The following is a 23,006-nucleotide window of genomic DNA, read 5'->3' as shown; positions in this document are numbered from 1 at the left end:
CAAATTTCAATGATTACGTGGTGTATGATAGTGCATAAAGCATGTTGATAAGCTATTATTTTATGTTACTTATAAGCCTTTGAAATACCAGCTTGACCAGAGAGCGAAGAGTGTTTGTTTATTTGTTGAATTTCGTACAAAGCTACTTGAGGACTATCTTCACTATTTGTCTCTCATTTTGGAGTTATAGACTACAGAGAAGGCAGCTAGCTAGTCAACACCGTCCACTGCTCACTCTTTTACCAACGATTAGTGGGTTTAATCGTCATATTATAACACACACCACGGCTGAAAGGGCGAATATCTTTGATGATGTGGTTCATCTTGCTGGTTGCGAGTCCAATGCCTTAACCACTACCTTATGCCAGATCAGAAATGAGTGAGTGAAGGAGTGGAAGCTGTATACAATGATGTGAGCACTGTCTAATACTACTTTGATGTGTTGAAGAATAGAAATATATTTTATTGCTGTTCACAAAGAGCTAGAGAAAAAGAAGATAAAACATGAACACCTAAAACGCTCATACATAGATCATCTGTGGGCTGTTCGTTATGGTCGAGAGTGGGAGATGATTTTTAAATTTTGAATGGTTATACGAACTACAGCATCTGCAGCTACTAGATCAGTAGCTGAAAGAGGAGACTCACGACCTTAACTACGAACTCAGCATCTGCAGCTACTAGATCAGCAACTGAAAGAGACTAACGACCTTAACTACGAACTACAGCATTTACAGTTATTAGATCAGCAGCTGGGAGAGACTCGCGACCTTAACTACGAACTACGACATCGCAGCTATTAGCAACTGAAAGAGACTAAAAGTCGTGAGTCTCTCCCAGCTACTGATCTAGTAGCTGCAGATGCTAAGTTCGTAGTTAAAGTCGCGAGTCTCTTTCACTTGCTGATCTAGTAGCTGCAGATGCTGTAGTTCGTAGTTAAGGTCGTAACTACGAACTCAACATCTGCAGCTACTAGATCAGCAGCTGAAAAGAACTCACGATTTTAACTTCTGAGTTATCGGAATGAACTATTTTAAAGTAATATCTTTCAATTATTTTGTTTTATCCACTTGTTCGTGATTTTTAAAAACAGTGCATGGTGATGATAACCTAAAATATTAGCTACTTATCAAGCTATTTACAATATCTAGAAAACTAGAAACCATTGACACTGTTGGAAATATCATAACTATGATATCTAATATAGGATTTGTAGCCATGTTCTGAAGGGATTGCAGAGCAAGCCCAATACTGGAAAATTAGCAATGATTATTCAGCAATAGCCGGATTGATAAAGAAAGAGCATGTACTGAAGACCCTGGTCACACTTATGTAGTGAAGAAAGTAACACACAGAAGGAGAGCAAGAACACTATAAATAAAGCTCACGTCTTCCATTTTATATCATGGCTTAGTTGTGATTTCTATGATTTAGTATTCATTTACTGCTTTTTTTAGAAAGTTTTAGTATGTTCTGTTGTTTACTATATTTTGGGTTAGTAATGTTGGCTATGTGTAGTGAGTAGTGACAAAGTGTGATGAATAAATTGCATATATTATTCCACTGCATTTAGATTTCTTACTAAGCAAAATTATTGTGAGTGGGTTACACTCATATAAACCGACAAACATATAAACATACAAATATATATGATGAACATTTATAAAATCACATTAGTCAAAGTGACTAGGTTTAGCAGAGTACCTATGTCTCAAAAAATAAAATTGTGAACAGGAAGCCTGAAATTCCTGAGTACAACAGCTGCTTTGCACATACAGTACAGAACTGGGAAACTGGCTTTGTTAGTTTGGATACTTAAGAACATAAAAGGGACAGAGTGTAACTTAGTTTAACCCTTTTATGCCCAGTGAGCTCACTTCACGTAACAAGAGCACATTTACAAGTCAACTTTCAAAATTTCATTAAAAATATATTGTATTTCAATAATTCTTTGCCAAAAATTATTTTAGATTTCATATTTAAGCATTATGTAGTGCTTATATAGATTATTCCATAAATATAAGTTCTAAATATATTCATAATTTCCCTCGTGTCATGTAATTAGTTTCTAAGCTTATATTTAACTGTACTTAACAATTTTAAATATTTTAGGATAGTACGATATTTATTTTATACTAGCGTAAAAGCCCGTCAAAAATTAAAAGAAACTACTGGAAACCAAAACTATTCCGTATAAAACTGGCAATACATAAAAGAAATATAAAATTTTCATTCCTAGAAATGGTCTACATATTTCTCCTGAATCCACTACAAATAACTGAGCAAACATACCACATACTGGTGTCTTTGGATGAAAGATTAAAACATACGATGACCATGTGATTGAGTACACATCTGTACTTCTTCTGAGGAAAAGTCGTCTTTTTTCCTACAGATAATTGATGTCTTCAGTCTGTTTTGACAAAAGCTTTATTGTAAATACTCATTAGCATAGATTTACGTTGTTTTTTTACTTATTTTTTACAGGCATTAATAGGGTGCGAATGCACTTCCGTGTCTTCGATCAAGGGAGTCTTCCCGGCTTTCCTATTCGAATCCTACCTAGTTTGACGTCATAATGATGTGGATGATGTGGTGTCACTGACATAACGCCATGCATGATCTGGTCCTGGGAACTCCCTCCTCGACAGGCTTTTTTATATAGCAGAAAAAGTGCTGAAATTTAGGAGCTATTTACGATTATGTTGGCGATCAAATTTAACTAAAATGGGAATGGGCAATTAAAAGAGGAAGTATTATAGGAGAAAAAGTGGAATTGAACTCGTGTAACTCAAGAAATTCGGAGAAATCGAGCGTGATCGACTGACTGACCGACCGAAATTTGGCTTATATATATATTGATGATTTATACCACCTTTTTTTAAGCTTACTTCTACGACCAATTGGAAGATTTTGAAACATTTTAAATTTAGAAGCTTGAAGCTTTAATATTATAGCGACCAAAATGAAAGGTTCTAAGCTGCAAGACTCTATAGTCAAACATATAATAGTTCCATGTGAAAATGAGTTAGACATTTGAAATTATTGATCTTTCAGCTGTTTTAACTTATGAAGCAGTCCGAAGACAGAGTGTTAAAATACTTAGAAACAAGTTTCGGTTGAAACATTTTTCTACAGTTTTTAGGGATGATCGTTTCATTCCTTTATTATCTTTGTGTTATGTTATCTCTACATGAAAGCTACAGGAATTTTCAATAAGGCAGATATAGAGACCTCCAGCTGTCAAGAGAAGAGTTGGCAGTTTGTGTATTTGATGACAAGCCAGGCAACATCATAGTTGATACTTTATTTCATATTCTGTCAGTGTTAAACGTTTCTGCTGCATAAATTCAATTTTAGACTACAACCGTCAATGTGTAATTGTATTTGGGTTTGAGTCTTCTTTTTCTTCGCTTGAGAACTAGGCACTTAGTCCACAGAAGAAATAGCAAGGAACTGTTACATGTCGGCAAATATGTAAGTGACAGGGTTTAAGTTTTATTTTTAGAGTGGTATAACAGTCCACTTACATTACTGGAAATGTTTGTTTTATACTGTTTTTGTGAAACCTTTTCATTTAGCTACATATTGACAATTTTGAGAAAACATAAGTGTTTGTGGATAGAATACAGGTTTCGTCAATCACTACCCTGTGCTGAAATGTGAACTATTGACATCTCACATAATAGATAGACCAGAGCTGACCTTCTTTTGTCTTAATTAATGCAATGCGAGGTAATAGTTGGTTGAACTAGTCATTGTTTTTTCATCTTTCAGTTTGTACAAGTCTAAGAAAAACTTACATTGAAGCTTCTAATTTCATTATAGAAAAAACATTCTTGTTCATGATGTTAACCCAACTGAGAAGCTAAAGGACGTAGCTAGAACACATCGTAACAATTACATTTATTGATTCAAACGTATTTTCTGCTTCCACACTGATGAATCTTACCATTCCCTCCAGTTTCCTGTTTTCCAGATTATCTTGCCTTCAGAGGATGAAATTAAAGATGAGATGTTAAGGGAGACGAGTGACAGCTTGACTCCTGACTTTCCTCAGCTGTCCAATCTTGAACCTAAGGGTTTTATGCCTTCAGTTCTTTATTTTGGTCTTTGGATATCTCATCCTCAACTGCTGCTCATGAATAAATGCTATCTACTCCAGATGCTAGACTATTAGGAGTTCAGCCAAGAAGAAGAAGTCTAGGAGCTATTTTAGATGCCTAATAAAAGGGTGCCAGGAGGTACAATGTCATAAAAACGACACTTGAGCCCATCTCCAGAGAAAGAATGGACATAAGAAGCCAGAGGAACAGATCGACACGTTTCTGGGTGGATAGATAATTTTCAAACTCCAAAATATTTGTCCAAGATTTGACATTTGGTGAGGAAGGTTGATTCAGTGAACCATCGGATAACAATGGCTGTTGTAACAACTAAAACGTATGCAGTTACCACGAATACAACAACAACATTATCAAATTTGCTGATAAGATTTTGTTTCAACTTCACATTATGTCATCCTAACTCTGTCGTTTTATTTGCAACAGATAAATATGTCTGTGCTTTCAGATGCTAGATTTATAAAATTCTCATTTTAACAAGTAACAAGTGTACAAGGTTTGTCTCTGAAATACCACACTGCCGCTTGACTGGGGAATGATATATATTGTACTGTATGAGAAGTCAAATTGTCTCTTGAGTTAAGGTTCTGTGACGGCTAGTGTACTGTTTAACAAAGAAAATTTCACATGAGGACATAGTGGATACCCGTATTAAACTGTATAATAAAGCAAATTTTTACTTGAGTTGGAGTTGTGCTGCGTATGTTGTATTGCATGATAAACAAATTGCCATTGGAGCTGGAAGTTTACTGTGTATATTGAATCGTATGATAAAGCAACCATTCATGTATGGAAAATGCAGGGTATATTGTACTGTATGACAGAGTAAGTTGTCATTTAAGGGAGAAGGGATCATTTGTCAGGCGATCAATGTATAGTACACTGATAAATGACAGCTAAGTTGAAGTATTTGCAAGTGCAAGTTCTGAATATGTTCTACAGAGATTAAATAATCCTGGATGATAAAGAAAAACAAGTAACACAGGTGAACAGACAAACCAGTATCTGTACTTACATAATATGTAAATGTGTCGCTTAATGACTAACTGACTTTTGGTTTGTGTTATAACTCTGACATGTTGCTGAAAAAGAGAGAGCAGAATGAACCAAAAAACATCGTCACATAATAAGGACAAGATACAGAAAGAATGACATATGATAATTATAAGATTTAACTTCATCAGTAATAACTTCCATTAAGCATATTTCTGGTAGATAACCCTCAACTTAGTGCAAATTTACGACACTTATATTGTATAATGTACACTTTGTCTAACCCAGAGAATTAGTGCGAGTTTAGGACATTTATATTGTAGAATGCACACTTCGTCTAACCTAGGAGGATTAGTTCGTGTTTATAAGATCTATAAATCTGGTTTGCAAGGATGACACTACGTAACCACATAATGATAAGGCTCCTGGGCTAGATAATATTTCCTCAAGGGTTTTGAAGGAGGTTGAGGATTGGATATGTGAGCCACTTGCTACTGTATTTTTCAGTCCTTGAATAGTGAGCACGTACTAGAGGATTGGAAGTTAGCTAATGTAATTCCTCTTTTCAAGGGAGGTGATAAACATTGCTCAAGTAATTATATACCCATTAGTCTTACATCAGTTATGGGAAAGGTTTGGGAAAGTCAGTTAAATAATACTTTGCAAAGTCATTTAACAAAGTTTATTATTTTATTGGATAGTCAACGTGGTTTCATTAAGAGAAAATCTTGCCTTACAAATCTTTTGACATTCTTTGAAACAGTTACTGCTTATGTAGATTTAGTGTATCTCAATTTTCAGAAAGCATTTAAGAAGGTGCCACATAAAAGGTTTGTAAAAAAGTATCTCTATAGTAATGTTGGATAAGTTAGCCAATTGGATAGAAGAGTGGTAGGACGGAAGAAAGCAGAGGGTTGTTACAAATGGAGCTTAGTCACACTGGATTAATGTCACAAGTGGGGTACCTCAGGGCTCAGTCTTAGGACCTTTGCTCTTTTTTATTTACATCAGTGACATAGGTGAAATAATTGTAAATAAATTACTTAAATTTACAGATGTGTCTTGGTGTTCTTAGTTATGAGGATGCAGCTGATATACAAAATGATTTAGATCATTTAGTGAGTTGGGCAAATAAATGGCAAATTGGTTTTAATTATAATATATGCAAGATAATGCATGTGGGTTATCATAATTTGATATATAAGTATAACTTGGATGAGAATACCTTTAACAGTGTTATGAAGGAAAGAGATCTTGGTGTAGAAGTCGATCAGTCTCTAAAGCCATCCAAGCAGTGTGCCGTTGCTAGTTGTAGGGCAAATAGGATTTTAAGTTGTATCTACAAAAATATTGAATACAAGTCTGAAGAGGTTATAATTTTATTGTACAAGTCACTGGTTAGGCCACATTTGGAATATTGTGTTCAGTCTTGGTCTCCTTACCTTAGTAATTGTTGGAAAGGGTTCAGAGAAGGGTTATTAGAATGGTGACTTGAATGGAGTGGTTGTCATACGAGGAGAGGTTAAAATCTCTCAAACTGTCTTTTCTTGAAAAAAGAGAAGAGTTAGGAGGGATCTGATTGAGGTGTTTAAGATTGTACAGGGAATTGATAGTGTTGATGCATCATCTTTTTTTTCATTCTTAACAGTGAGAATAGTAGGATTATACAAATATAAATTTTGGCAGTATAGCTAAGGCAGTTTTATTTTCTAACAGGGAGTTGGCCTTTGGAATGGATTGCCTTCGGGTGTTGTGGAAGCAGTAATTTTAAGTGAGTTTAAGAAAAAGTTTGATAAGTACATGAATGATAAGGGTTGGCTTTAAGATTTTTTAAAAATTTAGTTATTAATAGTTTTAGTTCAGTTTAGAGGATGGAACAGCCGAGATGGACCAATATGTCCCATGTTGTCCCGAAACGTTATGTTATGTTAACACCTACACCGAAATGTTAACAGTTTTGTTATATTGTATTGTACATCTGCATATGGTATTGTATGACAAAGTAAATAATCTTTTGAGAAGTGATCACGTATCATGCACATTTTACTGCTTGATAAAGGAATTTCTCGTTTGAGAGGAAAAAGTATTGCAATGTGTGTTATTGTATCAGAAGGTCTACGTCACTTTTAAGGGAGTCGATAACATAACATATGTTTATCGCTCGTTTCACTTTTAAAGGAGTCGATAACAGAATTGTTTATCGCTCATTTCACTTTTAAAGGAGTCGATAACAGAACATATGTTTATCGCTCGTTTCACTTTTAATGGGGTCGATAACAGAACATATGTTTATCGCTCGTTTCACTTTTAAAGAAGTCGATAACAGAACATATGTTTATCGCTCGTTTCACTTTTAAAGGAGTCGATAACAGAACATATGTTTATCGCTCGTTTCACTTTTAAAGAAGTCGATAACAGAACATATGTTTATTGCTCGTTTCACTTTTAAAGGAGTCGATAACAGAACATAAGTTTATCGCTCGTTTCACCTTTAATGGGGTCGATAACAGAACATATGTTTATCGCTCGTTTCACTTTTAAAGAAGTTGATAACAGAACATATGTGTATCGCTCGTTTCACTTTTAAAGGAGTCGATAACAGAACATATGTTTATCGTTCGTTTCACTTTTAAAGGAGTCGATAACACAATATATGTTTATCGCTCGTTTCACTTTTACAGGAGTCGATAACAGAACATATGCTTATCGCTCGTTTCACTTTTAAATGTGCACCGCTGTATATGAAAGTTTATATTCATACTTGATGTATTGGTAAGCTTTATGGACCTTAGCAACAAACAACTGATTTTAATTATTATTAATCTTTACAAGTATGAAGTTTATTTTGGATCATTAGCTACGTTTTTGTTTTTTGTTTGTTTTTCTGAACAAAGCCACATTAGGCTATCTGCTGTGCCCACCACAGGCAATTGAACCCTGGAATTTAGCGTTTTAAGTCCGTAAAATTACGATGTTCTATCGGGGAACATTAGATAAGTATTGGAATTTAGGAACTAACCCAAATTTCTTAAGCTAGCCGAACTTCGTGAGGAATAACAGTCGAAAATGTTGCTGATAGCTAGTATACCCAACTGATGATCCAATACATTTCACTCCTAATAGGTTTCAGTTTTCTTACGCTTATGACAGTAATGTTCTAGTCTGTTATATAAAATTGGCTTCATTAACAGTTAGCTTATTTTCTGTCAGATGTTATCAACAATTGCTTTTATAGCATTTGTGTTTGTGATGCAGGATTTGCACTGTGATTTACAGCAGGAAACGGATTCCAACAGCTGATGCTGGCTCGGGCTACGTCCTTAAAGCCAGCACAGTTCATTCATGGCTGTGGGAATTACTGTGCGAACCCCAGTTCTCAGCTGGATGATAGTAACCCATGGTGTGATGCTGGTAATAATACTGCTTCCAACGGAGGCCTTCGTACTTTTACGTTGATCTACATGATGTGGAACTGAACATTTCGTATATTTGGTTAGTTGTAGGAGTGTACAATTCAATGAGTAGGAGCAAGTATTAAAACAAGACATTCTAATTTTTCATCACACGCCTTTAAATATTTTCTGACACATCTTGTTGCATTAGTAAAATGTGAACATTTAAAAAACATGCGCACTGAAACCGAGGAAACAAACGTCCACTGGATGAAGACGCTTGTTACTTAGTGATCGATTCAAAAGTGAAGGTAATGTCTCTCGAGGCAGTCATATTTTCTAATAATTCGTGTCTTTTCCAAACACTTAAATGTCGTCCTGAAATTTACATTCTAAGACACAAAACTAACAGTGGCAAATCGCTTGAGAATTTACCCACATGACCTTCTGGGAGTATATCAAACTAAAGGTCGCAGAAGATTTTATGCTGCTTACGAGGGTTATCGATTAAAATTTACCTGTATTCAACTTAACTCATATGCTGAGAAACGTATAGAAGTACTTAAGCTCAAATATATAGTTAGAAGCATTTTACACAACAATTATTACTAAAAACTTGCAACATTAAGTACCAAATTTACGTGTTTTTTTTGCGGAATTTTTTAATAGCACGGTTTTAGATCAAGTAACTAACGAACAATTGTATAAAATGTTGTGAGTTTAAATCATTGTCTCACTCTTCTTTATTATTGTTAAGCCCAAATAATTCTATGAAGGCTATATCTTAAGAAATAAAATAATAAAATCGAAGTTAGGAAGATACTGAGCATGCGCGTAATGTTCCAGAATGATTTTCTCTAACTGTCGTCTGCGTTCGTCACCAAGGTTGCTGCAAAGAACTAGGCTTTAATCTATGAATAACAAGACCGTTTGACAAAAACAACTTTCAATAAAAACTTTAAAGCCGAAAAGAGTAGCATACAGAAACATATTAAGTTTTATCAGATTTTGGCGTCCATTTTGAAAAATGTGATACTACATAAAATATTTTGAGTTCTCATTTGCATAAATCAACATACAAAAACATGATCCATATAACAGCCGCTGAGTAAAAGTTACAAATAAGGATTTTTCAATACCTAATCGCTAAAGTTCCTAAATATAAGAAGCAACCTTTAAATGTATATTGTACAATATCAAAAACAGAAAGGGTATTAATTTATTTAGCGTCGGGAATGCAGCTAAAAATTAAGGACTTTTAGGCAAAAAACGACGGAAACTTTTAATTTTAGTAAATTTTATACTGATCTTCCTTTTTATAAAAAACATTTTATCTTGAGATTAATAATTTGTGTAAGAAAGAATTAATGTTATGTTATTATATCATTAATTATAAACATCATAATCGTTTCATACTAAACACATTATTTTTCGCATTTTTATTTTCACAACACTTTTGTATAATTTCTCGAACTTTTCAGCAAATACAAGAAACACTGTCAGCCCTCAAGTCAGCCCTAATTAGAATTTCCATTTATAACAAAACTTAGTGAGGAAAATTAGTCGTGTTTTAGGTTTTTGTTGGGATAAACTTATATATATTTACTAGAAAATATTTTCGTTTAAAGAATGCTCATTACTTAGACTATCTTTAATTAGTGCTAGTTTCTCTTTTTAACAATAATGGCTAGAATGTTTAATGTATCAGTTTTTATTGTAGCAGATTTCAAAAGACAGTAACGCTCGAGGGTTATATAGATTATTTTGCACTGTTAGCTTACTATATGTTTTTAAGACTAACATAAACCTCTTAAACCAGCCTAACATCTGAGATATTACTGGGGTTGTGGCCGAAAATGTCGCTAACAGCGAGGTACCCAACAAACGAAACAGTGTCTTCTAATTTTATAAGTAATAATGTAGGAAGAACATATTTAATTAGTTATACTCTTTACATGTTTTTCAGTTATGATCATAAGTAAACATTACTTAGATATAAGAATTGTGAAATTAAAAGTGTATAATTATTAAATATATTGAGCTTAAATATTTCAATCTTGTTATAACATTTCCCTTTTCTAATATGAATATTTCAAATAATGTATGCTACATTGCTTTCCCCACGCAGCTCATTCGATACAATAAAATTTGTTCAACATTATAATATTTCATAGACAAAGTTCAGAAACTGTTTTTGTCCCACAAGAAGTTACTTCTGCAGTACTTAGAACATGAAGTTCATTCATTTTTGTGGTAAATTCAACATTCTTCTTGCTACCACCTTGGAGGTTAAAGATTTTGATAAAATATCATAACCTTTTAAAAACAGTCATGGCTTCACCTGAATTTTGTTAAGTAATAATATTTTCAATTGACTAAACAAATAATAGTCAAGTTTAATAGGTCAGGAGACCGATAGTATTGCTCTAAGGTAAGTTATATAACAGCTTATTATAGAGTTAAGCCTAATCTCATAAGTTTGGTCAGGCGGTGGGTGGTGATGACTAGCTGCCTTCCCTCTAGTCTTACACTGCTAAATTAGGGACGGCTAGCTCAGTTAGCCCTCGTGTAGCTTTGCGCGAAATTCATAACAAACCAAACCAAACTCAAGTTTAGTTAAATTAGCACCAGTTAACACTTTTAGTTGTTCTATAGGCCTTCATTAACAGCTGATTATTTTATTAAGGACACTTAATAGTGTAATAATTTATATATCTAAATATACCTTAAATTTTATTTATTTATTACTTTAGGCTGCCCGCTTCTTAAAGTGTTTGCTTATACACTCCATATACTCATAGTAAGTCCTCTAATAATGTGTTTTGTTGCATTTCTTTTATTATAAAATTTATGTTGTATCAATTTGTTAATATTTTGTGCATATATACGTATGTATAAACACAACCTTTATGCTTTACTTTTTGTATTTTATCGCCAGCGACTCTATAGATTAAACAGTAGCATATGTCGGATGCCATTCATGGTCCAATTGTAGCTACACAGTCGGGATTGAGAAATCGGTTTTCATTTGTCACTTGAGAAGATTGTTTTGATAAGTCGTCGCACTTTGCAGTGACAGAACATCGTTATAATTCTCCTAGTAAACAGCTCCTCTTCTTTCGTTGGTGATTTCTAGTTTTATTTTCATCTTTAATCTGTATTTTTTACAGGATATACACTGATGCAAATATAATAAGTTTCGTGTTTTCGTAAGCTGAATGTATATTAATATAATCTATTTTTTATGTGTTTTGTGAGTAATAAGATATTCTAGTTTTCTTGAAAGTTGCCCCTTTTGGTACAAGTGTAAGTGTACAGGCTTAAGATGCTAAATGGTGGGCAGAGCACAGATAGCTCATCGTGCAGATTTGTGCTTAACATTAATCAACCAACCTTTAAGAGCCACAAATGTAAAGTGATTTTAATGCTGCTAGTATTATTATTATTTTATCATTAATTTCTAAGCTTATTAACATTATTTTACTTTGTTAGCTTATTATATGGGTTTATGACTGATTTAAACTTTTTAAACTTGTTGAGTCTCGAGAGGTTTAGACTGAAAATATCGTTATCGGTAAAGGTACTCAAATTATAATTCAGATTGTTATATAGAATTGGCTTCATTTCTTTATAACGTGCTATTTTAGTTCTGATCCCTAACAATGGCTTAGTTTTGATCTGGAGTTTTTAATAAACTGTCAATTAATGGGAAGAAAAGAGTATTACCATGTATATTGATCTGTATAATAAAGTAAACTGTCATTTAAAGGTCAAGGTGGCGTCAAGTATATTGTTACTTGAAGGGGAGGGGTCAAGTATCGCGTATATTATACTGTATTACAATGTTAATCATCATTTGAAAGGAACATCACGTGTTGTGTATATTATGTTACATGATAAAGAAACGAAGTGTCATTATGTATTGTGTTGTATGAAAATGTAAATTTTAATTTGAGATATGAGATCGACTCTAATGTATTGTATATGAGAAATTATATTATCGTGTGTGTGTGTAGGGTTTTGGTAAGAATGCAATGTATATTATACTATATATCAAAGCAAACGTTATTTGAAGAGGGGGGAGGGGTTTGCCAGGATCTGTGTGTACTGCATGGAAAGCTAGACAATCAGCTGAGGGAGAAAGGGAGTGTCATGCATATTCATGAAACCCAATAGATTTACGTAGAAAACATTACAAGTTTACATGTTATTTGCTTTAGTAAATGAGTACAAGCTTACTATTACTCTAGCTGTCACTAATTGAACGAATTAAATAGAAGAATGATGTTGAAACTTTCTTCCCTCTGTTCTTTCTTTACTGATGTGTATTTTGTTCGTTATTTTAGTTTACTTAATGTTGTATACGCACTACTGCTATGATCGACAGTTTCTTGTTCGTAATCCAGTGTTATTTTGTTATTGATCGTGATTAATCTTTGGTAATTTCATTAGTATACAGTTTGATTGTAAATAACTTGTAGATTAGAAACAAAAAAGTGTCTTACGCTCTTCGGATAGACAGAACACAAGATATATATATAGAGAGAGGAGGCGATTGTTTAGTGGTTGAGGCTAGTGTTGACTATATATATATATATATATATATTTGTGAATAGTGTAATCTGCGTGACAGAGAAAATGACTTTTGCGGATACTCACATATTGACTGATATAGAGATGTGTAGAGTACTTGTATGCGTGCTAGAACTAGGTGTATACTTTACTTTCAAGTACACCATGACTGAACTCTGTCACACGTACGTAGAGTTATTGTACCATGGCAACTTTACTTTCAAGTACACCATGACTGAACTCTGTCACACGTACGTAGAGTAATTGTACCATGGCAACTTTACTTTCAAGTACACCATGACTGAACTCTGTCACACGTACGTAGAGTTATTGTACCATGGCAACTTTACTTTCAAGTACACCATGACTGAACTCTATCACACGTACGTGTACTTGTATGCGTGCTAGAACTAGGTGTATACTTTACTTTCAAGTACACCATGACTGAACTCTGTCACACGTACGTAGAGTTATTGTACCCTGGCATTTTATGCTCAGAAAACTTTCTGACATAGAGATAGTACACTTCCTTTATATTAAAAAAAGAATAAAATATAGTAGCTGGCTCTCGTTTCTATATACAGAAACCTTTGTATGCCGAAAAAAAGACTGATTAAAACGAACGTTAGACCTTAAGTGTTGTTAAACATGGTGTAAACAGAAAGGTATTTTTAGTTTATTTGATTTGATGTAAAACTAATACAGAAACATTTAAATATTTTATCATATGTAAATACTTAGGTTGAGGTAATTCTCAGTTTCTGTGAAGCATATAGGTAAAATGTTTACTCTAAACAGTAAAATACGGTATGAACAATAAAATATGACTTAAACATTGTTTCACTTTCTGTAAAGTATACAGGCCATATGTTTACTCTAAAGAGTAAAATACGGTATGAACAATAAAATATGATTTAAACATTGTTTCACTTTCTGTAAAGCATGCTAGCCAAATGTTTACTCCAAAGAGTAAAATACGGCATAAATAATAAAGTATGGCATAAACATTGTTTAGCATTTGTAGTTCATATTTATAAGCTATAATATACGCAAGTATAATACTTATAAGGCTTAGAAATTATTTATTCTTATAAACACTGAAGTCTGGAGGCTGTTATTTAGTTTTTAAACACTTCCGTATGATTCAAATCATAGTTAGTTTTGTAAACACAAAAGTACAAGTTAAATATTATTTACTTATGAAACATACAACTACCACAACTTGATGTTTATTTTTTGTAATCACTCAAACGTTATTTAGTTATTTTTGTAAACATTGAAATACGACGTAATCATTATTTCGGTGTCAACGTTTCTTTAAAATATCAATATTGATTTAGTTTCTCAGCAGGTGGTGAAAGTTTTTTGGTAGTTCTTTATCTTTATGACGTATAGTCACAACTGGTATCACATTTTGTATGGTACATGAGATTGTCTAGACTTAGAAAACCTCATAAGCTGAACAGTCCAAAATTCTGCTGTAAAGAAACTAAATTTAACGTTCATACTTTAGTGGTTAAAAACGACAGATCTCAGTCATTTAAACTTCCCTAAAAGGATAGAATTACACAGTCCACATTTTAGTTATAAATGAATCTAACAACACTAAAAAGCTAGAATTAGATAGTCCACATTTTAGTTATAAATGAATCTAACAACACTAAAAAGCTAGAATTAGACAGTCCACATTTTAGTTATAAATGAATCTAACAACACTAAAAAGCTAGAATTAGATAGTCCACATTTTAGTTATAAATGAATTTAACAACACTAAAAAGCTAGAATTACACAGTCCACATTTTAGTTATAAATGAATTAAACAATCATAAAAAGATAGAATTAGACAGTCCACATTTTAGTTATAAATGAATCTAACAACACTAAAAAGCTCGAATTAGACAGGTCCACATTTTAGTTATAAATGAATCTAACAACACTAAAAAGCTAGAATTAGACAGGTCCATATTTTAGTAATAAATGAATTAAGGAACTCTCTTTTATCCTCAAATGAAATAGAAAATAACTTCCACTTTTAAAGTTATTTACGCTGAAATAAAAGCGCCCAACTTTATCATCTTACTTCATAAAGAAAGTGTGGGCAGTCCATCTCTTTAGTTAATTTTTTTATTGAAGTTTAGCCCGTTCATCCCCTTATTTATTTACTTATTTGTCTTCATTACTGGAATATTGATTGTCCTATTCGTTTATACTTTTATTTTTATTTTGGAAATTTAGATAGTTAAGTATCTTATTATTTACGTTGTTAAATTATTGAAGTTTTGACAGCTCTTTAGTTTCTTTATAATGAAAGTGTGGACAACCCAAATCTTTATTCTTTAATATTCAAATGTGGATAGGCCACTTCTTTAGTTTTATTATTAAAATCATTGAAGAATGATAGTCAAACTATTCATTCTCTTTATATTTTTCAAAAACAGTGAACTCTGCTCTAATGTTTTTGACGAGGTGACTACTGTTGCACCAAACTTCGTGAATTTAATTACTACTTTACATAATCTGTCCTATAATTGAAAATTTTAAATTAACTATGTTGAAGATTAATTGCAAAATTAGCAATAAAAATTTAAAGTTATAGCAAAACACATAAAAAATATGTTCAGAATGTTGGCAGATAAGAAATGAAAATATCAGAAAGTGTAACTGGATAAAGAAGAAAAATCTTCAGGGTGTTAATGAACACAGAAGAAAAACTTTCAAAGTGTTAACGAGAAAAGAAGGAGAAAGTTACATATGAAGAGAAATAACTACAGTGTCCTCAGAGAGATACGTAGACTATAAAGTACTTGAATGAGCTCAGAAGGTTGGTATTTTGTAATGTTAATGTGTTTATCGACTGAATATAACCTAGTGGTTAGCGTGACGAAATATTGATCCATGGTCCATGATTCGCGTCCCTCGAAGGCAAAAAAAGAAACCGCAGTCCTTTCTTTGGGACCGTGTATGTGATATAAGAGCGACAGTCAAAACTCACTATTCTATTAAAGCAGCCCTAGGGTTGGCGGAAAGTGCTATTGACTAGTAGCCATCCCTCTAGTCTATCGCTTCAAAATTAGCGACGACGAATGAAGATAGACTTTGTGTATCAGCAACAAACAAACTATATTTGGTCACCATCAATGGTAGATATATACAAGTATTTTCAATGTTTCTCTAAACCAGCAGAGAAGCTGTGAAAGCAGCCTGTAACAGTACAGTTGGGTAATTATGCTCCAACCGAATTCCTTCTTCAGTTTTACTGTGAACGTTTTATAATATTAGTAAGATATAGCAACGTGTAGGTATGGTCATCATTGCTAGATATAACGTATAGCTAGATAATGATGCCACATAAGTTCGGAATTTTTTGTACCGCCACGACGGTAGAGTATCCTTCTTTCCAAACATTTATCAGTTTATAGTTTCATGTAAACAATGAAATATTAAAATATATCTCTTTTATTTGTTTGTTTTTATTGTGTATCTATAAATAAACTTGGCGCTAGGAGAGTTGTTTATTTATAAATATAGCATTGAAAGAGTTAAAGTATAGGCCTGTATATTATAGCTACAATTAGAGTTGTAAGTCAGTCGTGCCTAATACTTATAGCATTAATTATCCTGTAACTGTTGAAATGATATCCAAACCCTTGTATTTGTTCACTAACTTCTGTTTTCATTGTTTCAATTTACTGTCTAATCCTTAGACTTTGCTGTACATAATGAGAGATAAGTTTATGGAATATTTGTAACTATATGTTTCTAAAATATTATCGTCAAATATAACCTCAGTGGAATCTACTTGATGACTTAAGTGAAGTTTCTGAAAACACAATTATTGCCAACTTAGAGACTTTCAGTAACCGACAGTCATGCTTTAACTTTATTATTCAAATTCATATGAAAACAATTAGTCCTTCTTGAGTTACATATGACATGCATTCTTGCACTGATGACGCAGTTCATTGTGTTTTGACATGTTTTGAAAAAAGAGTAGGAGAGAATTATCTTGACAATATTTACTTTGCAATATATATATATATATATATCTCAATAAGAAGTTAGTTAATTTTGGTTCTTCTTAACCAAAAACTTCACAAGTAGATTTGGATTTTTAAATACTTACTGTTCTTCTAAGGCTCTAAGGCATAACAGTCAAAATACTACTGCAGCAGTATAGTGCTCACAGCCCCTAGTTTTGTTTTTCTCCATTATACGCTGTCAGAAGAAGATACTGCATATCAAACTAGGAGGAGCTGCATATGAGCTAAGACGCCATAATTTTCTATTTAACGATTTTAAGAACTCATTAGGCTTAGATATTACGAGTTTATATTAAGATCTGGAAGATTTGTACGATAACAGTACTCAATTTTTCATTTGTTTTTTCATTACAATCAAACTGTAATTAATCGTTGTTTCGAATATGTTTTCTTATTTACTAGTTTCTACGGATAAAACAATTTCAATTTTGTTTTGTCCTCAAGAGATAGTTCAAAAGTGGCTATCAGGATCGCTTGAAGCGTCTAGTAAATGGTTTACTGAAAACAGACCATGGCTGAGATTAATACAAAGACTGAAAAGCTAATCACTTGGAAGATAGCCAAGTGAAAGGCTATGTGCCAAGATTTGTATTAGTAATCAAGAAAGTTGCTTTAAATTCGTGTTTAAAACTATTGCGTAAAAAAAATTATTAGTGATACATTTGTAAATTGTTTTAGCCTTCTTGGGCACAGCACTTACGCATGCTCATTAGGTGGCACGTGTATTTGTGACAGTCTTTATAATTAGTGGAACTATTTATTTGGCTTCTAATGATTGCGTCTTCTAAGCATCAGCTATGATCTTAAAAAAAAAGAAGTCAGCTTGATTGATTGAAACGGTTTAAAACTAATTTATGAACAGACAAGCATGCAGCATTTATTTTATAACTTGCTGTAGAGTAAGCGTTTGATTGATGTTGTTTTTATATGGATTATGTAGAACACATTGAAACCATTCATAGTTCTTGTCAGATTCCACTAGAATTAACGCTTGTCGGTACGCTGCAGAATTTGAAATACGTGGTATATATTCTTCTAAATATTAAGATAGAATTTTGAAACAGTTTATGTTTGTTTTTGTTTTTTTACTAAATTTATTTAACGAAGCGTGAATGTATAAATCTTTCCCCATCTGAGTAGGCGACTTCGTTGTCATGACTACCAGGAAAGAAAAGAAGATGGATCATTAAACTTTCGATGAAAACGATGCATAAGTTTAATACTGGTTGAACATAAAAAAAACACATCAAAATTTCGGCCGTTGGTTGATAAGTAACGAAGAAAGATATTTCCCGGCCTCGGTAGCAATCAGGAATAGAGAAAACTAGCAGCTTTCAAAGGAAATATGAAGAATTGAACAAGTTTGCTGTATTGGTCGAAAAACGTGAAGGCCATTACTAACTTGACGGACGACAACCTGAGTAGGCGACTTCGTTGTCATGACTACCAGGAAAGAAAAGAAGATGGATCATTTTGTTCAGCTGCAGAAATACTGCGTCTTCTTCATTTGACGAACTAAGATTATAGCAATGATGCTAGCTTATTAGCGATATGTGAAGTAACTAATATTATTTCCTAAATATTGAGGCATGTATATATTTATATGCATCATAGTTGGGAAATATCTATTAACCCTCAAATTACCTACTCATTTATATACCCTTTACTAACCACTGGGGTCACACATTACACCATATTGAGTAATTTTATCTACGTGTAGAGAACTGCCCAGAGAAAGTGGGTGTAATTTTGAAATGGTTAAAAAACTTTCATTTAAATTTCTTGATGACTGTTTCTCAACTCATGAATCTATACGATGTAAGCTGAATGAAATGTACATCTAAAACAAAATGTTATCTCTAGGAGGAGACCAATGTCAGTGTTGAAAGAAAAAAGTGTGGAACGCTTTGTATTCAAGTTTCTGGTAAGTAAAGCTCTGATTCTCTTTCGAAATTGATAAGTAAGATTTTGACTTTCTTTAACCCTGGTAAGTAAAATTTTGACTCTGGTTAAGTAAAGCTTTGAGTTGTTTGGAATTGACAAGGAAAATATTTTTTCTTTTCAGTTATTTTACATTTTCATTCCGTTTTTAGAAGTTTGCTTAATTCATTCAATTCATTAGTGTATATGTATATATATATGAAGTTCCCTAATTGTAGCATACTAACTATATTATTCCTCATAGCTGTGTTGATAGCAATTTCTTTACTAATCGAACTTCATTCAGCAGATGTCAGAGGAAATGAATGGTATTGAGTTAACTATATTTCAAAGTTAAAATTAAACCAGATGGTATTGGGTAAGACATTACGTTACATTAATTATTCTTCCTTCAGCTGATATCGATGACGATTACATTGTCGATCTTCCCTACTCTGATAACAAGTTAAACTTCCACCGCCAAACATCGAGTTAAGTGTATTACGTGGTGGAAGGGTTTTCATCAGATATAGAGTAAAATGTGTGATGTATTTGAAGTTCCCCAACTGACTTCATGTATTTTACGACACTAACAAATATAGTTCCAACTTAAAATAAATTCCTTCCTTTTGTTCTACATTATTTTGTAGGAATAATGTAAGATCATTCTACACATATAATTCACATTATACATAAGTTAGATTTTTTTTCGACACTGATAAATTACCCATAGAAACACAATTTATTCGAGTTTTTCTCTTCCTCCGTGAACAAATTCATATCGTCTAGCCAAATGTCTCACATGAGCCGTTCTCCAATTATCATGTGTATTCACTTCTAAATGAAAACATAGTACACACTGGTAAAAATATGCATGTGGGGTGAAAAAAGTACACGGCTTGAGTTATTGGGAATTAAAGAACTAAAAATGTAGCAGATAGAGTATTTGATGATGTAGGGAATAGGGTACAATATTGATGATGTGTAGAGAGTGCGCTTACTTTAACGTTGACAAAGTAGTGAAGTGAGAGAGAACAGTGACTTAGGTGTTTGTGATATAATTGAGTACAATGACTAAAATGATGTTGATGTATGAAACGATATAGTGAATGAAGTGTTGATGGTGATGTGTAGAGAGTACGCTTACTTTAACGTTGACAATGTAGTGGAGAGAGAGAGAGAATAGTGACTTAGGTGTTTGTGATATAATTGAGTACAATGACTAAAATGATGTTGATGTATGATACGATATAGTGAATGAAGTGTTGATGGTGATGTGTAGAGAGTACGCTTACTTTAACGTTGACAAAGTAGTGGCTAAAGAGAGAGAACAGTGACTTAGGTGTTTGTGATGTAATGAAGTGAGTACTCTAAGTAGAGTGTTGTTTATAAAGGGAATGATACAGTGACTAAAGAGCTCACGTTTTATAGGAAAAATACTTGCTTTTCGAAGCAATGGCTACGTTTGACATAATAGTATCGAAGACCATATTTTCCAGGTTATCACCCATCTACTTCACCTGATCCTTGGCAATGTAGCGAAGCATCTAGGAGATCAGATATATTCATAGAACAGCTATTTCTGTGTTTCCCCTTCTTTTGTGCAGCTTTCCATAAATTAGTTTAATACCTTAGGTAAGATACTTTGAATCACACGCTTAAGCAAAGAAGCAACCAAAAAACATAAAATTCCATTGGAGCTGCGTCCAGGGATTGGACTGGTGTGTGATCGAATAAGATAGTTGTTATTCCAGTTTATTCAGCTATCCTTTCCATGAACGCAACTGTTTATTCCAAGGAATAGCTGGAAGCTTGTTTACTACATTGCTACCGATACCAGAATATATCCTAGTTTCATTGCAGTAACTTTCTGTGTAACCATAGTTTTCACTTTGCAGACTAGGGCATTGGTGTCACAGCTCATTGCTGTACTAAACGCTCTGCTGTACAAGTTGCTCCTGTGGAGAAGCTTGGGGGATGTTTTTTCTTTTCCTAATTGTTGTGACTTTTGATTATACATTGTTTAAAAATTTGTTGTATAAACACTTCTCTTTAGAAAGAGCAATCGCATATCCTTCTGACCACCAAACACGTTTGGGGGTCATTTTGCAAGGCCTACAAACGCGGTTTGACTTTATATGCAGTAGAGTTGTTTGTCTGTGACGTGACAGTAGTTCTAGAACCATCGATGTATTGGCAGGGCAACTGTTTCTGTTTAAATGGTGTTCTTCTTTACATTGAATGAATTGTGGATGAATATTGAACGTATGACTTTAAATGAAACGTAAGTAATGTAATATGAATAGTATAATGTTTGTAAAATAATAAGGAGTGAATTGACTCAAGTATCAATTATGTGGTAAAGAGAGCATAATAATTAAAGCTTTGATGATATAAGGGAAAGATGTGAATGATTGAAAAAGAGAGAAAAAAGCTTTAACTTCTGTAGTTTATGAAAAAAACGCAAAATATCTGTTGCATACTCATCAAATGACGGTCATTGGAAGTCTTCTAAAAATTACTACCCCTGTATATTTTGTGGCTTTTGTTCTTTGGTGAACCTGATAAAAATCAGCAACGAAGTTACGAGAACCCTCAGCTGATTACAGTTTGATATTAAGGAGAAAAGGTTGAAATAAAATGCATAAACCTAAAAAACAAGAGTTGAAAAATGTTAGATGAGATAAAGTCACGTCTATTTTAGGCTTCTCCGCGCGTCTTCCAATGTATGTTTTCATTGTTCTATCGTAAGAACATACAGTCTACACTTATAACTCTATTTATCCTACAGAGGGTTACTTAAACGATTTCAAAGTTCTCTATTTTTTAAAGAAACTTTAAAAAAAAACAAATGTGGTGTGTTAAAAACCTAAAATGACTATGATTTTTTCTATTTCCCATTAAACGTCTATTGAAAGAAAATGCACAATACTTTTGAGGGTTTATAACGCTAGAAATTGGGTTTCGATATCTCTGTGGACGGAGCACAAATAGCTCATTGTATAGCTTAGTACTTAATAATAACACACGCAATTCTCTTTTTATCCTAAAGTTCTTTTTTCTCTGGGCGTTTTTAAAAAATAAGATACTGCTGCACTGACAAACGTAAGCAGTCTTCCTGCCATATCTCTTGACTTTATTGAATATTGAACGATTTGTCTTCCTTTTCAGTATCTCACAGGAAGTGCATGATGAGCAGTGGATTGGAAGACAAACAAATCTTATTTATATACCTACAAATGACGCTGTTTCTTGGGCAAACATTACCCTCTGTCAAAGGTTCATTGGCCATTTCTTTCGTCGTACCAAGTTAAATAATTCACTAAAAAAATCCTATTCGAAACATAGAAAGGAGAACAAAAATAGATGGATTTTCATTTCCAAGTTTTTTATATAATGGCATTTACACATTCTGCAAACTCAAAATGGATAATTTATTTCAATTTTCTATTGAAAACTGAAACATGTTTCTTAGCTTATTGACATCAAGGTATGAAAATACATTTATTACGTCAGAAAAATTTAGTGAGCTATCATTTGCAACAATAATATTAGAAGGCAAGTCACTGTGATATTATCTATGTCCGGCAGCAATCACTGTAATGTTTTTTTGTTTTGTTTTTTGCCAATGTTCAGAAATGTCCTAATGAACATTTTTGAGATAATAAAATTACGTACCTGGCATAATATTATAATAAATCCAAATTCGTGTGATAATCAAGTTACTTATCTGCCATAATATCATAATAACTCATAAGCTGCGTAAATGCAAGTTACTCTATCTGGCATGATGTCACAATAAGTCATAAAATGTGTGAAAAATAAGTTTATTGGTATGATTATCATCTCATATTGAATCACCAACTCCATGATTAACAAGTCTATTAATATGATATAATCTCATATTGGATCACGGACTGTGTGACTAACAAGTCTATTAATATGATATAATCTCATATTGGATC

At 33.0% G+C, this 23,006-nt stretch overlaps 1 protein-coding gene across 4 annotated transcripts in view; it reads left to right on the top strand.

Moving 5' to 3' along the window:
* LOC106459907 overlaps positions 1-23,006 on the top strand; it is a 129,426-nt gene that overhangs the window by 63,510 nt on the left and 42,910 nt on the right. For all 4 annotated transcript variants that reach the window (XM_022386481.1, XM_022386482.1, XM_022386479.1 and 1 more), the window contains exon 3: positions 18,985-19,045. In XM_022386481.1, coding sequence (XP_022242189.1) covers positions 18,985-19,045 — 61 coding nt within the window. The remainder of the gene's footprint in view (positions 1-18,984; positions 19,046-23,006) is intronic.

Source organism: Limulus polyphemus, unplaced genomic scaffold (assembly GCF_000517525.1).
Source record: "Limulus polyphemus unplaced genomic scaffold, Limulus_polyphemus-2.1.2 Scaffold679, whole genome shotgun sequence".
Taxonomy (NCBI): domain Eukaryota; kingdom Metazoa; phylum Arthropoda; class Merostomata; order Xiphosura; family Limulidae; genus Limulus; species Limulus polyphemus.
This window is presented reverse-complemented; position numbering and strand designations above follow the sequence as displayed.